Raw genomic sequence first — 15426 nt, 5'->3', positions numbered from 1 at the left:
AAAAATCATAATCTCGAACCTAAACCTTCCCTGGTGCAACTAGTGCAATTTCAAGCCATTTCCTCTTGTTCTATCACCTGACACTAGGGAGAAGAGACCAACCCTCACCTCACTATAACCTCCTTCCGTGAGGTCCCCCTTCATCCTTCTCTTCTCCAGGCTGAACAATCCCAGTTCCCTCAGCTGCTCCTTATAAGACCTGTTCTCCACACCCTTCAGCAGCTTTGTTGGTTTTCCCCAAACACTGTCCAGATCCTCAATGTCTTATTGCAGTGAGGAACCCAAAACTGAACCTAGTATTTGAGGTGCAGCCTCACCAGTGCACAGGAGCACAATCACTTCATTGTGATGGTGTGTCCAGCTGCTTTGACAGTCATTCTTCTTCATTCAGGAACCTTTAGGTGGACTCAAACACTGGTACATTTGTGAACTGGAACTTTAAGGTAGGCAACTCTAACAGGCTGGGGACAGAGTGGGTGGAGAGCAGCCAGGAAGAAAGGGACGTGGGGGTGCTGGTAGATAGTAGCTGAAGATGAGCTAGCAGTGTGCCCAGGAGGTGGCCAAGAGAGCCTAAGGCATCCTGGCCTGTGTGAAGAACAGTGTGGCCAGCAGGACAAGGGAGATTCTTCTGCCTCTGTACACAACACTGGTCAGGCCACACCTTGAGTGCTGTGTCCAGTTCTGGGCTCCTCATTTCACAAGAGATGTTGAGATACTGGAACATGTTCAGAGAAGGGCAGCAAGGCTGGTGAGGGGCCTGGAGCACAGCCCTGTGAGGAGAGGCTGAGGGAGCTGGGGGTGTGCAGCCTGCAGCAGAGGAGGCTCAGGGCAGAGCTCATTGCTGTCTACAACTACCTGAAGGGAGGCTGTAGCCAGGTGGGGTTGGTCTCTTCTGCCAGGCAACCAGCAACAGAACAAGGGGACACAGTCTCAAGTTGTGCCAGGGGAGGTCTAGGCTGGATGTTAGGAGGAAGTTGTTGGCAGAGAGAGTGATTGGCATTGGAATGGGCTGCCCAGGCAGGTGGTGGAGTCACTGCCACTGGAGGTGCTGAAGAAAAGCCTGGCTGAGGCACTTAGTGCCATGGTCTGGTTGATTGGGCAGGGCTGGGTGCTAGGTTGGACTGGATGATATTGGAGGTCTCTTCCAACCTGGTTGATTCTATGAACTGTAATGTTTTTTCCAGACCTTACACGAAGGGAGCTGTAAACATGGTTCTGAAATTATCCTCTTACCTAGAAGTTAAAAGTGGAATCTGAATCTCACTCTAGCTCAGTTGCTGTTATGGGAATTGGGGAAGGAATTAATAGCAGTGCTATGACCTGAGTTTAACTGGGAGTCAGATGATTAGACAAGCTACTTCCAGCCTTTAAACCCAGAGATCTCAGAAAGTTGTCTGCAACTTCTATAGAGTGAAAATAAATAGCCATGCTTTTATTTTCCTAGTCTTTAGAAATTAGATGAGGTAGGTAGGAATTACAGGAAAAAATATGGCATTCCAGAGAGAATAATGATTTTTTTTCCCCTCTGATTTGCCAGAAGGCTTTTGATACCAAAATAGTAACAAGATGTAAAGTACAAAGAAGGTTGATTTAATGTTCCTTTAGGGAACTGTCCTGAAGAATATGTAACAATCTGTTTCAGAAAAGCAAAAGTGAACCCAAAGACATTTTCTAAAGATCACATTCTTACAAGCATTCACTTCTAATTGCATGACTGCCAGTGACAATCACGTTCAATTGTTAAAGGAAATCTGGCTGCATCTTTGAACAGATGGCTAGAAATGGAGTGTGTAGTGAGGCCAGAATAAATTGGCTTGCTTTGAAGAGGTCAATGCTGCATCCAGTTCTGGAGCCCCTTCACAAGATGGATGTGGTCATGCTGGAGTGTGTCCAGAGTAGGGCCATGAGGATGCTCAGAGGGCTGCAGCAGCTCTGCTGTGAGCACAGACTGAAGGAGTTGGGGCTGTGCAGTCTGCAGAAGAGGAGGCTCCCAGGTGACCTTCTTGTGGCCTTCCAGGATCTGAAGGGGGCTACAAAAAAGCTGGGAAGGAACTTTTTAGGGTCTCAGAGAGTGACAGGACTGGGGGGAATGGAGCAAAGCTGGAGGTGGGGAGGAAGTTGTTGAGCATGAGAGTGGTGAGAGGCTGGAATGGGTTGCCCAGGGAGATGGTTGAGGCCCCATGGCTGGAGGCATTTAAAGCCAGTCTTGCTGAGGCTGTGAGCAGCCTGCTCTAGGGTAGGGTGTCCCTGCCCATGGCAGGGGGGTTGGAACTGGCTGATCCGTGTGGTCCCTTCCAACCTTGACTTACTCTATGATTCTACAATTCAACAGATTACAATATTCTTTGCTAGCCAGAACAGGCTGCTAGACATTTGGAACCATACTCAGTAAGATTTTTTCATTTCATTGCATTGTTTTCAAAATCTGATATTTTAGACTATTTAAGCCAATGTGTCCTCACCTTAAGCATTGCCTCTCGATCTACATTGACCATTAGATTTTCCTCCTTTGAAGATATGGTTTAGGGATCACAGTTTGTAGCATAGACAGCTAATTGTTCAAGTGACTTGGCATTCTATGAAGTGAAATCTATAAATGAAGAACAAAGAATGGGAGCCTTCAGATCATTTTTCTGTGGAGTTTGTAGAATAGGTCATGCTTGCCACTTTCATATGCTGAATGCAAGTGATGTTCAGTGTCTGCTCTGGAAGAGGAATTTACCTGCAGTGAAGAGATCACACAGGAAAGAGATTGAGGTGCTGGAGCAGGTCCAGAGAAGGTCAGCAAAACTGGTGAAGGGCCTAGAGAACAGGGTCCTGTCAGGAGTGGCTGAAGGAACTGGGGTTGTTTAAGTCTGAACAAGAGTAGGCTGTGAAGCCTGAAAGGAGGTTGCAGTGAGGTGGGAGTCAGTCTCTTCTCTCTAGTACCAGGTGATATAATGAGAGGAAATTACCTGAAATTGTGCTGGGGAGGTTTAGAATCACAGAACGAAGCAGGTTGGAAGAGACCTCTAGGATCATCGAGCCTAACCTATCACCTAACCTTTCTAATTAACTAGTCATGGCACTAAGTGCCTCATCCAGTCTTTTCTTCAACACCTCCAGGGATGGGGACTCCACCACCTGTCCTGGGCAGCCCATTCCCATGCCAATCACTCTTTCCATGAAGAATTTCTTCCTAACATCCAGCCTGAACCTGCTCTGGCACAGCTTGAGGCTATGCCCTCTTGTTCTGTCCCTGGGTGCCTGGGAGAAGAGACCAACCCCCACCTGGCTACAACCTCCCTTCAGGTAGCTGCAGAGAGCAATGAGGTCTGCCCTGAGCCTCCTCTTCTGCAGGCTACACTCTCCCAGCCTCTCCTGACAGGGCTGTTCTCCAGGCCCCTCACCAGCTTTGTTGCCCTTCTCTGGACACATTTAAGTACAAAACATCTTTCCTGGATGAGTGGTCAGGCATTGGAACAGGCTGCCCAGGGAGGTGCTGGAGTCACCATTCCTGGAGGCATTCAAGAACCATGTGGATGTAACAATTTTGGCCATGGTTTAATGGCCATGGTTGGTCTTAGGTTGGCTCTTGGACTTGATGATCTTTGAGGTCTTTTCCAAATGACCAAATTCTACGATTCAGAGTGTTTCATGAAACTTTGCTTTATAACTGTTTAGTACAAATACTATCTTGGACATTTTTTTTTTCCTGGTTGTCTCTTCCAACCCTGATGATACTATGATACTATGATATGACTGTTATCCTATCTCTCTTCTATAATGCAAGAAGCTCAGGCTGCATCTTTGAAGTTTTAGGTTATAAATGGATTTCAGAATTTAATGAAGCGGGAAGTACGAGAAGAAAGATGCATACACCTCCTGCATCTCTTCACTGTTACTGCTTTAAAGCATAGGCCTGCAAAAGTTCTGTATCTGTATCTTAGAAGCTTGCTTACTTTAAGGACAGTGAAGTCAAATTTAAGTTTGACAATTTCTGGAAGGATCTGTGGCAGGTTTTTCTTTTGCATACACTCTCTGTACAGTATACACAGCGGACCAAACTCACACTTTTTATGTCACTGCACATTCATTCTGCCACAAGGTCCCAGAAGAAAACAACTAATTGATGACACACATGGATGGCTGTAACCCAGCAGTCTAATCACTGTGGTCATAGGGGATGATCACAGAATTAACCAGGTTGGAAAAGACCTCTAGGATCATTGAGTCCAATCTATCACCTAATCCTTCTAATTAACTAAACCATAGCACCAAGTGCCTGATGCAGCCTCCTCTTAAACACCTCCAGGGGTGATGACTCCACCACCTCCCTGGATAGCCCATTCCAATGCCAATCACACTTGCTGTGAAGAACTTCTTCCTAACATCCAGCCTAAACCTGCTCTGGCACAGCTTGAGGCTGTGTCTTCTTGGTCTGTCCCTGGGTGCCTGGCAGAAGAGGCCAGTCCCACCTGGCCACAGTCTCCTTTCAGGTTGTTGTAGAGAGCAACGAGGTCTGCCCTGAGCCTCCTCCAGGCTGCACACCTCCATCTCCCTCAACCTCTCCTCACAGGGCTGTGCCCCAGCTCCCTCAACTCCCTTCTCTGGACACGTTAAAGCACCTCAACATCTTTCTTAAATTGAGGGGCCAAGGTCTCACAAGCTGGGGGAAAGCTACAACACTGGTGCCAAAGTCCTCTTCTCAGTCTCAGTAGTGGAACAGCACAGTTCAGGCACCAGGGAAGGACCAGGGTATATGTATTTTTACATAAACTCTGACTTAATTGTACATGTCATGGGCTGTGTTTGTGCCTTGTTTTATCTTTTCTGCTGTCTTCTGTTTTATTTTCCAGCTAGGTCTGTTAAGAGATATGGCCAACAGGGACGTTGTGCTGCGCTGTGTTTTAATAGCTGCCAGCCAACTATTTTAGTTCCATGCAATTACAGATGCTATCCAGAGATTCATTAATTTTCCTCTTCCTTGTCAGGTGTTCCAAATGTCATGTTTTGTTCATCTGTATCTGGTGTATGACCTTACAGAGTGATCAGATCAGACAATAATTGCAAATACAAGGATGATTAGGGGGCTGGAACATCTCCCTTATGAGAAAAGAGAGAGAATCAGGTCTTTTTAGTCTGGAAAGGAAAGGTCTGATGGGAGCCTCATAAATGCTTATAAATACTTCAAGGGTGGGTGTTGGGAAGATGGAACCAGTCTTTTTTCAGTGGCGCCCAATGACAGGACAAGGGGCATTGGGCACAAATTTGAACATAAGAAGTTCCATCTAAACATAAGGGGGAACTTCTTTAAGGGTGATGGAGCACTGGAACAGATTGCCTAAAGAGGTGGTGAGGTCTCCATCTCTGGAGACAATCAACAGCCTCCTGGATGTGTTCCTGTACAACCTTCTTTAGGTGACTCTGCCTTGGCAGGTGGGTTGGACTCGATGATCTCCAGAAGTCTCTTCCAACCCTTACCATTCTGTGCTACACAAAGAAATGCTGTCAAATTGTGGGTATATGTTCTTGAAAACTTCATTAAAAATATAGCCAAAAGGATTGTCTGCCTGTTGCTAGCAGAACAGTTTATGATCTGTGTGCTTCTGTACTCTGACATAACTTTTAGACATTCATATAAGCTCCATTTCTGCATTGAATTTTATTTCAGTATTTGTTGTCATTAAATAACGCAGGGAAATGTATTCTTGGTGTATCAAAAGGTAGCAGGCAAAAACATTTGCTTATTTATTGTGGCCTTCCAGCATCTGAAAGGGGGCTACAAAAAAGCTGGGGAGGGACTTTTTAGGCTATCAGGGAGTGACAGGACTGGGGGGAATGGAGCAAAGCTGGAGGTGGGTAAGTTCAGGATGGATGTGAGGAGGAAGTTGTTGAGCATGAGAGTGGTGTTCAGCACAGAATGGGTTGCCCAGGGAGGTGGTGGAGGCCCCATCCCTGGAGGTGTTTAAGGCCAGGCTGGCTGAGGCTGTGGGCAGTCTGTTGTAGGGTAGGGTGTCCCTGCCCATGGCAGGAGGGTTGGAAGTAGCTGATCCTTGTGGTTCCTTCCAACCCTGACTGATTCTACGATTTGAGACCTAGAAAATGAGAGCAGATTTGAGTTTTGGGTGTACATCTGCTTTGCTAGTCTGTCTGCCTTTTGGTAATCTAAATAGAATCATTAAGGTTGGAGAAGAACCTCTAAGATCAAGTTCAACCTTCTACCTAACACCATGTCCTGAAGTACCATGTCCTGAAGTGCCATGTCCACAAGTTTTCTGAACACCTCTGGGGATGGTGACTGTGCCACCTCCCAAGCAGCCTGTTCCAGTGCCTCACCAGATAGTGTTTGTTTCCAATCTATCTTCTAATTAAATTTAGAGAGCTGTCTATCAAATATGAGCAATGATGTTCTTAACTGACAGTTACTTTCCAATTCAGTTGTACTTCTTTGTCTAGTGGGGCAGCGTCAGGCATGTATCAGTGCATTTTCTCACCTGGTAAGAACTGGGTTTTGTGTTTCTGTTTCAAGGCTTTTTGAATGATTCTGTTACTAAGTGCATTGTGGCTCTGCGCTTGACTGTGGTTGTGAAGCTCAGCACCTGCACGCCTGTGGGAAGCCATCCAGACAGCCTCCCGTGTTCAGAGAGAGGAAAATGCATCACCAAACCAGATGAGGTAAGGTGGAACCCCCCCCTGTGGTGTGGAAATTCCATGACAGTATCAATGCAGTTGGAACTGCATTTGGTCCAAGGCATGTGCATACACTGCTTCTGTGTAGGAGTCTTCTAAAGCTCACAGATGTTACTAGCAGATGACAATATATTTAGTTACTATTAGTGAAAATCAAGCACTTGAAGGAAATAACTGATATGGAATGCAAATATATATATATATATATTTATACAAATATATATATATATATATATATATACACTCTGCCCTTGCAACAAAAAAAGTTACTCATATCAGGTCTAAGGGAATGTGTATTGCATCTTACCATCACTACTCAAGTATTCCATGGAGACAAGGAGCATGCAGTGAGCACTTGGAATCCCCAGTCTCCAGACCAGTGTATTACAGTTTAAGTCTTCAACTTTTTGTTGTAAGGTCTGCTTTAATCTAGTACTTCTCTTTCCACACCTCAGTAACTGCTCATTTGCAAGTTGCTGATCAGTGCAATGGAACTGTCTGAGCATAATTATGAGAAGAAGCAGAACATCATAACCTGGTGACGTTTGGGAACCTTCCTCTACAGCTTTCTCCTGTACACTGAGAGCTACAACAGTGACAACAATTCCAGTGGCCACTCTGAATTTTTTGTGCCATCTGCTAACATGAGACAATAAGAACCAAGTATGTTCAGTCTGCAGTCTGTTCAAGGCAAGATTGGACGTGGCACTTGGTGCCATGGTCCAGCCTTGAGCTCTCTGGTAAAGGGTCGGACTTGATGATCTGTGAGGTCTCTTCCAACTTTGATGATACTGTGATCACTCTGCTGCAAACAGTTGTGCCTGTGTATTCTGGTGGCAGGTACCACCGTAAGACAACTTGGGTGATGATCACATTAGGCCATTTCTCCTCTTGAACTCATGTGTTGTGGCAATTTGGAAAAACTAGGCCAGGTGCCTGTAGAAAGTGCTCTTAAGTAGACCTTAGTTTAGCTGATGCAGCTTCTGCTCTTCATTTCTACTGCTGCTTTTTCTGCTCTTCTTTCTACAAGCCTCTTTGTGCAGCAGTCTCTAGGCAGTTGTTATATGTCCTGCAAGATTATCAAAGCTCTTTTGAACTACAGTAGTTTAGCTAGACCTCTTCTTCATAGTTATAATGCATCTTCCAGGGTTTAACTTCAGAAAGGCATGGCTAGAATATGTATGATTCTGTGAAGGAGACCGTGTGTTCTCTGTTACCTTCCACTTGTGTTGGGTTTCTTTCATGGGTTACAAGTCACAGCACGAATACATGCAATTAAATCTTTGGTTTTACTGACATTCATTTGGGAGAGAAAAGCAATAGTAACTGTTGAGTAAATATTAGCAGCTGTGAGTACAGAAAATTTGGCTTATTTAGGGAATTCACTGTTGGTTCATCTACTCCAATTTTCTGCTTTAAATTCTCCCTAAGCACATTTGATAGAAAAATGACATTTTGAATTGTAACAGCAATAATTAAATGGCTGCAGTCATCTATATGTGCACATCAATCCTAATGTCTGCAATGATTAGGTATCTGTGTTTGTTTCTCAAAAATGACATTTTCAAATGCTGGAGGTGATGTGTGGAAGCAGATATTGTGAGATGTGTCTAGAAGGAATCCTAGAATCATAGAATCAACCAGGTTGGAAGATACCTCCAAGCTCATCCAGTCCAACCTAGCACCAAGCCCTAGCCAGGCAACCAGACCATGGCACCAAGTGCCCTATCCAGTCTTTTCTTGAACACCTCCAAGGCTGGTGCCATTCATGCCTGATTAGGCTCACTTTAGCCTCTAACACGCTCAGCACTACAGCGAACACACACAGGACCCCAGCATATTTCACAGTATCATCCAGGTTGGAAGAGACCTCATAGATCATCAAGTCCAACCTTTTACCACAGAGCTCAAGGCTAGACCATGGCACCAAGTGCCACATCCAATTCTGCCTTGAATGGCGCCAGGGATGGCGACTCCACCACCTCCCCGGGCAGCCTGCCTCATGAAACCAAATACACCACGGGTTAACCCCCCTCACACACACCTATATAAAACTACCATAACAAGCCTCAGGCCTTAACTGAATCCTCTGGTTATCTCAAACGTTTTCTGTCTCCTGCCCACAATAGCTAGGGTTAAGACAGCTGCTTTTGTGGTGCAAGTTGGGATGCCAAATATTGACTGTCCTAGGTTAACACAGCCTACTGTTATACACCCCCTACACACCCCCATCCAGAGAGGAAATTGAAACCTGGATTTCTCTGCATAAAGGTTTTTATTTGTATGAAGAACATTACTTTTTTTCTCCTTAGGAGACAGATTTTTAATCTTCTGAAGCAAACATGAGTCAAAATAGAAGCTACAATACAACCCCCATCTTTTTGCTTCAAGTCCCATGCCCATTCTGTGTTACATATTGCAGTATTTGTGCATTGGAATGCCTCCCAGTCCCTAATGATGTGCCTTGGAAATGAGTGATGTTGCCATCTAGTGTTTAATGGACAAAGAGAGACAGTCTAAATGTATACCACAGATGAGAATCACAGAATCATTAAACTTGGAAAAGCCTTCTAAGTCCAACCTTCTACCCTACATCTCCAGGACCATTAGACCATGGCCCAGAGTCCCACACAGAAGTTGGGTTGGAAGTGACCTCCAAATATCATCTAGTCCAACTCCCCTGCAGTGCACAGGGACATCCTTCATTAGATCAGGTTGCCCAGACCCTTGTCAAGTCCAACCTTGACTATCTCCCAAGGATGTGGCCCTAACTACCTTCCTGGGCAACCTGTTCCAGTGTTCCATTACCCTTACAGTAAAGAGCTTCATCCTAATGCCTAACCTAAATCTACTCTTCTCTAGCTTAAAACCATTGTCCCTCATCCTGTCACTGCAGGCCTTTGTAAACAGTTCCTCTCCAGCCTTCTTGTAGCCCCTTTCAGATATCGGAAGGCTGCTATTAGTTCTCCCTGGAGTCTTCTCTTCTCCAGGCTGAACAACCCCAACTCTCTCAGGCTGTCCTTGCAGGAGTGGTGATCCAGCCATTTTTGTAGCTCTCCTCTGGACCTGCTCCATCAGATCCCATATCCTTCTTATGTTGAGGGCACCAGAGCTGGACAGAGTACTCCAGGTGAGGTCTCACCAGAGCAGAGTGGAGTGGCAGAATCACCTCCCTTGATCTGCTGGCTACTTCTTTTGATGTTTGTCCCTCTGGGCTGTGAGCACACAGTCTGCTCATGTCCATCCTCTTGTCCACCAACACCCCCAAGTCATTGAGTTGTAGAGAGCAGTGAGGTCTCCTCTCAGCCTCCTCTTCTCCAGACTAAACAGGTTCAGTTCCCTCAGCTGCTCCTCACAAGACCTGTTCTCCAGATCCTTACCAGCTTTGTTGCCCTTTTCTGGACATGCTCCAGCACCTCAATGTCTTTCCTGTAGTGAGAGGCCAAAAACTGGGGTAAATCTGCAGATTAATTACTGTAGCAGTTACTCCAGTCTACAAAGATAATATCTGGAATGGGATTAAAAAATGCACAGTGACTTGGATTTTATGGATGTGATCTGAGTCTCCTCATGGAGTAAAATCATTTGACATCATAAAAGATTTCAGCTGAAGAGTGGATGCAGGTTTAGTATTTCAAAGAGTAACTTTGTGCAGTTGTACTTATGGCAGCCACTGTTGTTATGACTGAGAAAACAGCAAACCCATCTTTGTTCAGTAGGGTATTCTATGAAAACCTGATCTTTGGAATGGTATTGTGCAGTACATTGAGCAGATCATGGAGCAGATCCTCCTGAAGGCTCTGCTAAGGCAAATGGAAAACAAAGCAGAGGTGATTAGTGGTACCCAGCAATGGCTTCAACAAGGGCGAATCATGCCTGATAAATTGAGTGGCTTATGATGATGAAGTCACAGCAGCAGTGGACAAGGGAAGGGCAACTGACATCATCTACCTGAACCTAAGGCATTTGACTCAGTCCCACATGACATCCTGGTTACCAAACTGGAAAAACACAGACTGGATGGGTGGAGCACTGCTGGATAAAGAATTGGCTGGATGGTGGCACACAGAGAGTGGTGATCAAGGGCACAATGTCCACCTGGAGACCAGTGCCAAGTGATGATGATGGGGTGATGAAAAGCTCAACATGAGCCTGCAGTGGGAGTGCAGCCCAGACAGCAACTGTGTGCTGGGCTGCAGCAAGAGCAGTGTGGCCAACAGGGCAAGGGAGGGGATTCTGCCCCTTGGCTCTGCTCTCCTCAGACCCCACCTGGAGTACTGTGTGCAGTTCTGGAGCCCCCAGCACAAGAAGGACATGGAACTGTTGGAGCCAGTCCAGAGGAGGCCATGAAGATGCTCAGAGGGCTGCAGCAGCTCTGCTATGAGGACAGGCTACAAGAGTTGGGGGTCTTCAGCCTGGAGAAGTGAAGGCTTTGAGGAGACCTTATAGTGGCCTTGCAGTATCTGAAGGAGGCCTACAGGAAGGCTGGGGAGGGACTACTGACAAAGTCTTGTAATGACAGGACAAGAGGTAATGGATTTAAAGTGGCAGAGGGGAGATTCCAACTGGATGTTAGGAAAGGGCTCTTTGCAGTGAGGGTGGTGAGACACTGGCACAGGTTGCCCAGGGAGGCTGTGGCTGCTCCCTCCCTGGAGGTGTTGAAGGCCAGGTTGGGTGAGGTCTTGAGTGACCTGTTCTAGTGGGAGGTGTCCCTGCCTATGGCAGGGGGTTGGAACTGGATGATCCTTGAGGTCCCTTCCAACCTAACCTATTCTATGACTGTAAGATACATATCCTGGTTTGATTTTGTGGTGTTTTTTTTTTCCCAGGCTACTTTTTTCTGTGACTGTGAGGATGGGTATGAAGGTTCCCAGTGTGAAGAGTTTGATGCTTGTCATAGCCAGCCCTGTCACAACAACGCAACCTGCAACGACGTAGCGCAGAAACACAACGGGACCAGTTTCACCTGCAGCTGCTCCGCTGGTAGGTTTTGTGTTACACTTTGAATAATGCATGTTTGGTTTAGCATTCAGGGCATATCTTTTGCAGAGCAAATGAACTGTGCCACTTCAGATACTAGGAGAGGAAGAAAATACAACAACATAAGGGCAGTGTTTAAAAGGACGTAGGAGATGCTTCATCTGTGAAAAATGCCATTGAAAGGGCACATCTGAACCTGAAACATTTAATGAGTGAATTATTCATAACTTGGAGATCTGTATTTCCATTGCCTGTGGATTTATTTTTAATGGTAAATAAGAATTTAACTACCATAAATGTATCCTACTCTGCCCTGGTGAGGCACCACCTGGACTACTGTGTCCAGCTCCAGGGCCCCCAGTATGAGATGGACATAGACCTGGGAGAGTGGATCTGGAGGAGGGGTGGACTGGAGCACCTCTCCTACAAAGACAAGCTGAATGAATTGGGGCTGTTATGCCTGGATAAAAGAAGGCTCCGAGAAGACCTTATAGCAGCAATTTGACATCCAAAGGGGACCTGCAGAACGGCTGGGGAAGAACTGTTTTCAAGGGCTTACAGTGACAGGACAAGGGGCAGTGGTTTTAAACTGGGCCAGGGGTAGATTTGGGCTGGACATCAGGAGGAAGCTCTTCACAATGAGAGTGGTGAAATACTAGGAAGAGGTTCCCTGGAGATAGCATCATAGAATCAACCAGGTTGGAAGAAACCTCCAAGCTCATCCTGTTCAACCTAGCACCCAGCTCTATCCAGCCAACTAGACCATGGCACTAAGTGCCTCATCCAGGCTTTTCTTGAATGCCTCCAGGGATGGCAACTCCACCACCTCCCTGGGCAGCCCATTCCAATGCCAATCACTCTCCTTGGGAAGAACTTCCTCCTAACATCCAGCCTAGACCTCCCCTGGCACAGTATGAGACTGTGTCCCCTTGTTCTGTTGCTGGTTGCCTGGGAGAAGAGACCAACCCCACCTGGCTACAGCCTCCCTTCAGGTAGTTGTAGACAGCAACAAGGTCACCCCTGAGCCTCTTTTTCTCCATACTGCACACCCCCAGTCCCCCAGCCTCTCCTCATGTGATTGAGGCCCCATCCCTGGAGACATTCAAGGTCAGGCTGGATGAGGTCCTGAGCAATCTGATCTGGTTGGAGATGTGCCTGCTGACTGCAGGGGGGTGGGACAAGTGGACTTTTGAGTGTCCCTTCCAGCCTTATGCATTCTGTGTGATTCTATCCATATGGAAGTCTCAGAAACATCTGTATGTGAATAGTATCAGATTTCCTGACTCCTGATAGTAAAAATGTTATGAACATAAATGTCAGCACAAAATGAATGGGTATAATGATTCTTAATGTGCATCCCACCAGAAAGCTGGTATTTTTCTCCCCCTCAGGGTGTTTGCTTAACACCTTTTAATTTGTAGCACTTGTGCTATATTTGCTATAAAATCCCTGAATCATATTCTCTTTCAAGTGGACAAATATGCCCTGCAGCCAGTAAGAAGAGAGGAGATAATTATTTTCCTAAAGCTGACATAGAATATTGTCTCTGAGTTTTGCCACAAGCTATAGTGACAGTTGCAAATTACATTCTCATAGTAACCTTTGGAGCACCACAATCATTTCTGCCTTTCTATGCCAACATTCTCTTGAATACACATTGAATTCCAGAGTAATTTTTAGCCTTCACAAACTTGGTAACAGTTTGAAGATGGAGAGGTGTTTATATGAGTTAAGTATATTCAGTGCTGTGTCATGATTCATAAAGATAGTGAGCTGAATGGGAGAACTTGGAAAAAATATGAAGCCTCTAGATGAAAGAAATCAGTTGATGTAGTAGTCTTGCTGGTTTTGGACACTTCATATTAGAATCATAGAATCAACCAGGTTGGAAGAGACCTCCAAGATCATCCAGACCAACCTAGCACCCAGCCCTATCCAGCCAACTAAACCATGGCACTAAGTGCCTCATCCAGGCTTTTCTTGAATGCCTCCAGGGATGGCAACTCCACCACCTCCCTGGGCAGCCCACTCCAATGCCAACCACTCTCTCTGCCAACAACTTCCTCCTAACATCCAGCCTAGACCTCCCCTGGCACAATATGAGACTGTGTCCCCTTGTTCTGGTGCTGGCTGCCTGGGAGAAGAGACCAACCCCCACCTGGCTACAACCTCCCTCAGCAATGAGGTCCCCCCTGAGCCTCCTCTTCTGCAGGCTGCACACCCCCAGCTCCCTCAGCCTCTCTGCACAGAGCTTGTGTTGCAGGCCTCTCACCAGCTTTGTCACCCTTCTCTAAACAAGAAGAGCTTGTTTAGGAGAGTTTGCAACTGTGCTGAGCAGTTCTTCACAGCTTCCAGGTAGATGTGGCCCAGAAGTGGCAAAAGACATCCACTCAACATATGCACTTCAGGTCTTGTTTAAAGCCTTGCTAAAGATTTGACTCGATGTGTTTGAAAACCATTGGAAAATTAGTTCTGTGTTTTGGCTTTGTGGGTGCTGATGAGGACCCAGCTCCAACCTCCATTGTACTGTTGCTGTCAGAATGGTGCTGCTATTAAAATCCAATTGCTACATTCTCTTCATTTCCACTAATGTTTCTCCAGTGAAGTATAAGTTCCAACTAAAAGCCTCATTTTGTAAGAAATTAGAAGAGTGTTCTGGAATCTGTTTCTTTATTTGGTTAGTTTTACTCAAGAAAACTAAGGGTACTGTTTGAATGACCTAGTAATACATTTTGTGCCAAACCCTCATTTTCACTGTGTTTGCTGAGTGTTGTGTGCTTGGTTGTAGGTTACACTGGAGAGCTGTGCCAGTCAGAGATCAATCATTGTATCCAGCAGCCATGCCAAAATGGGGGCACCTGCTCATCCAACATCAATGGATTCAGTTGTCAGTGCCCAGAAGGTAAGCAGCAAAGTCCTAGCCCAGTACCTCATACAAACTGCAAAGTGTACTTAATGTGATTTTCCAGATGTATTTATATATTTAACTACTTCTAAAGTTCTGCCTTAGGCCATATCTGTGAAGAGAATTAAGAATCCAGATGAGAAATCTTTGTATAATCAGGAGTGAAGTGTAGTAGGAGCTTAGTGTCCCAGTGTGTCTGAGGAGACAGGGTGTGGTCTCATTTTTCTCTTGTCTAGTTCTCTTCCAACCTGGTTACAGACTCACAGAATGTCTTAGACTGGAAAAGCCCTTCAAGACCATTGAGTCTAATCATTAGTTTCACACTGACAAGTCCCTGACTAACCCAAATCCCTCAGCACAACATCTAAGCACTATGAATCGCTATGGTTGGTAAGGACCACCAGGATCAGCCAGTCCCACTGGTTGATTCCATGATTCTAGTGAGGATGTGAGAAAATCATGCCTCTTTTATTGTGTTTCCATATGTCTGCATGTGGGTCAGTTCACTGAAATGTGTGTAAGAGCAATAATTCAGAACTAAAAGAATTATTTCTGTCACCTCATCGACTAATGCCAATGAGCTGAGGAATTCGAGGGCCACAAAGATGATTAAGGGACTGGAACAGGTCCTTTATGAGGAAGGAATTTGGGCTTTTTAGTCTGGACAAGAGAAGAGTGAGGAGAGAGCTCATAAATGTGAGAGCTTATAAATGCTTCAAGGGTGGGTGTTAGTCTCTTTTCAGTGGCACCCAGTGGCAGGACAAGGGGTAACAGGTACAAACTCAAGTCTAAGACGTTCCACCTAAACATGAGAAGGAGCTTCTTTGATTTAAGGGTGCTGGAACAGGCTGCCCAGAGAGGTGGTAAAG

The 15426-nt window shown here is 45.7% G+C and overlaps 1 protein-coding gene across 1 annotated transcript in view; it reads left to right on the top strand.

Moving 5' to 3' along the window:
• Positions 1-15426, top strand: part of DNER (delta/notch like EGF repeat containing) — a 107594-nt gene that overhangs the window by 68508 nt on the left and 23660 nt on the right. The window contains exons 5-7 of the mRNA XM_064165101.1: positions 6512-6657; positions 11502-11655; positions 14441-14554. Coding sequence (XP_064021171.1) covers positions 6512-6657; positions 11502-11655; positions 14441-14554 — 414 coding nt within the window. The remainder of the gene's footprint in view (positions 1-6511; positions 6658-11501; positions 11656-14440; positions 14555-15426) is intronic.

This window comes from Pogoniulus pusillus, chromosome 26 (genome assembly GCF_015220805.1).
Source record: "Pogoniulus pusillus isolate bPogPus1 chromosome 26, bPogPus1.pri, whole genome shotgun sequence".
NCBI classification, from domain to species: Eukaryota; Metazoa; Chordata; class Aves; order Piciformes; family Lybiidae; genus Pogoniulus; species Pogoniulus pusillus.
The sequence above is the reverse complement of the archived record's forward strand: the minus strand, read 5'-3'. Positions and strand labels throughout refer to the sequence as shown.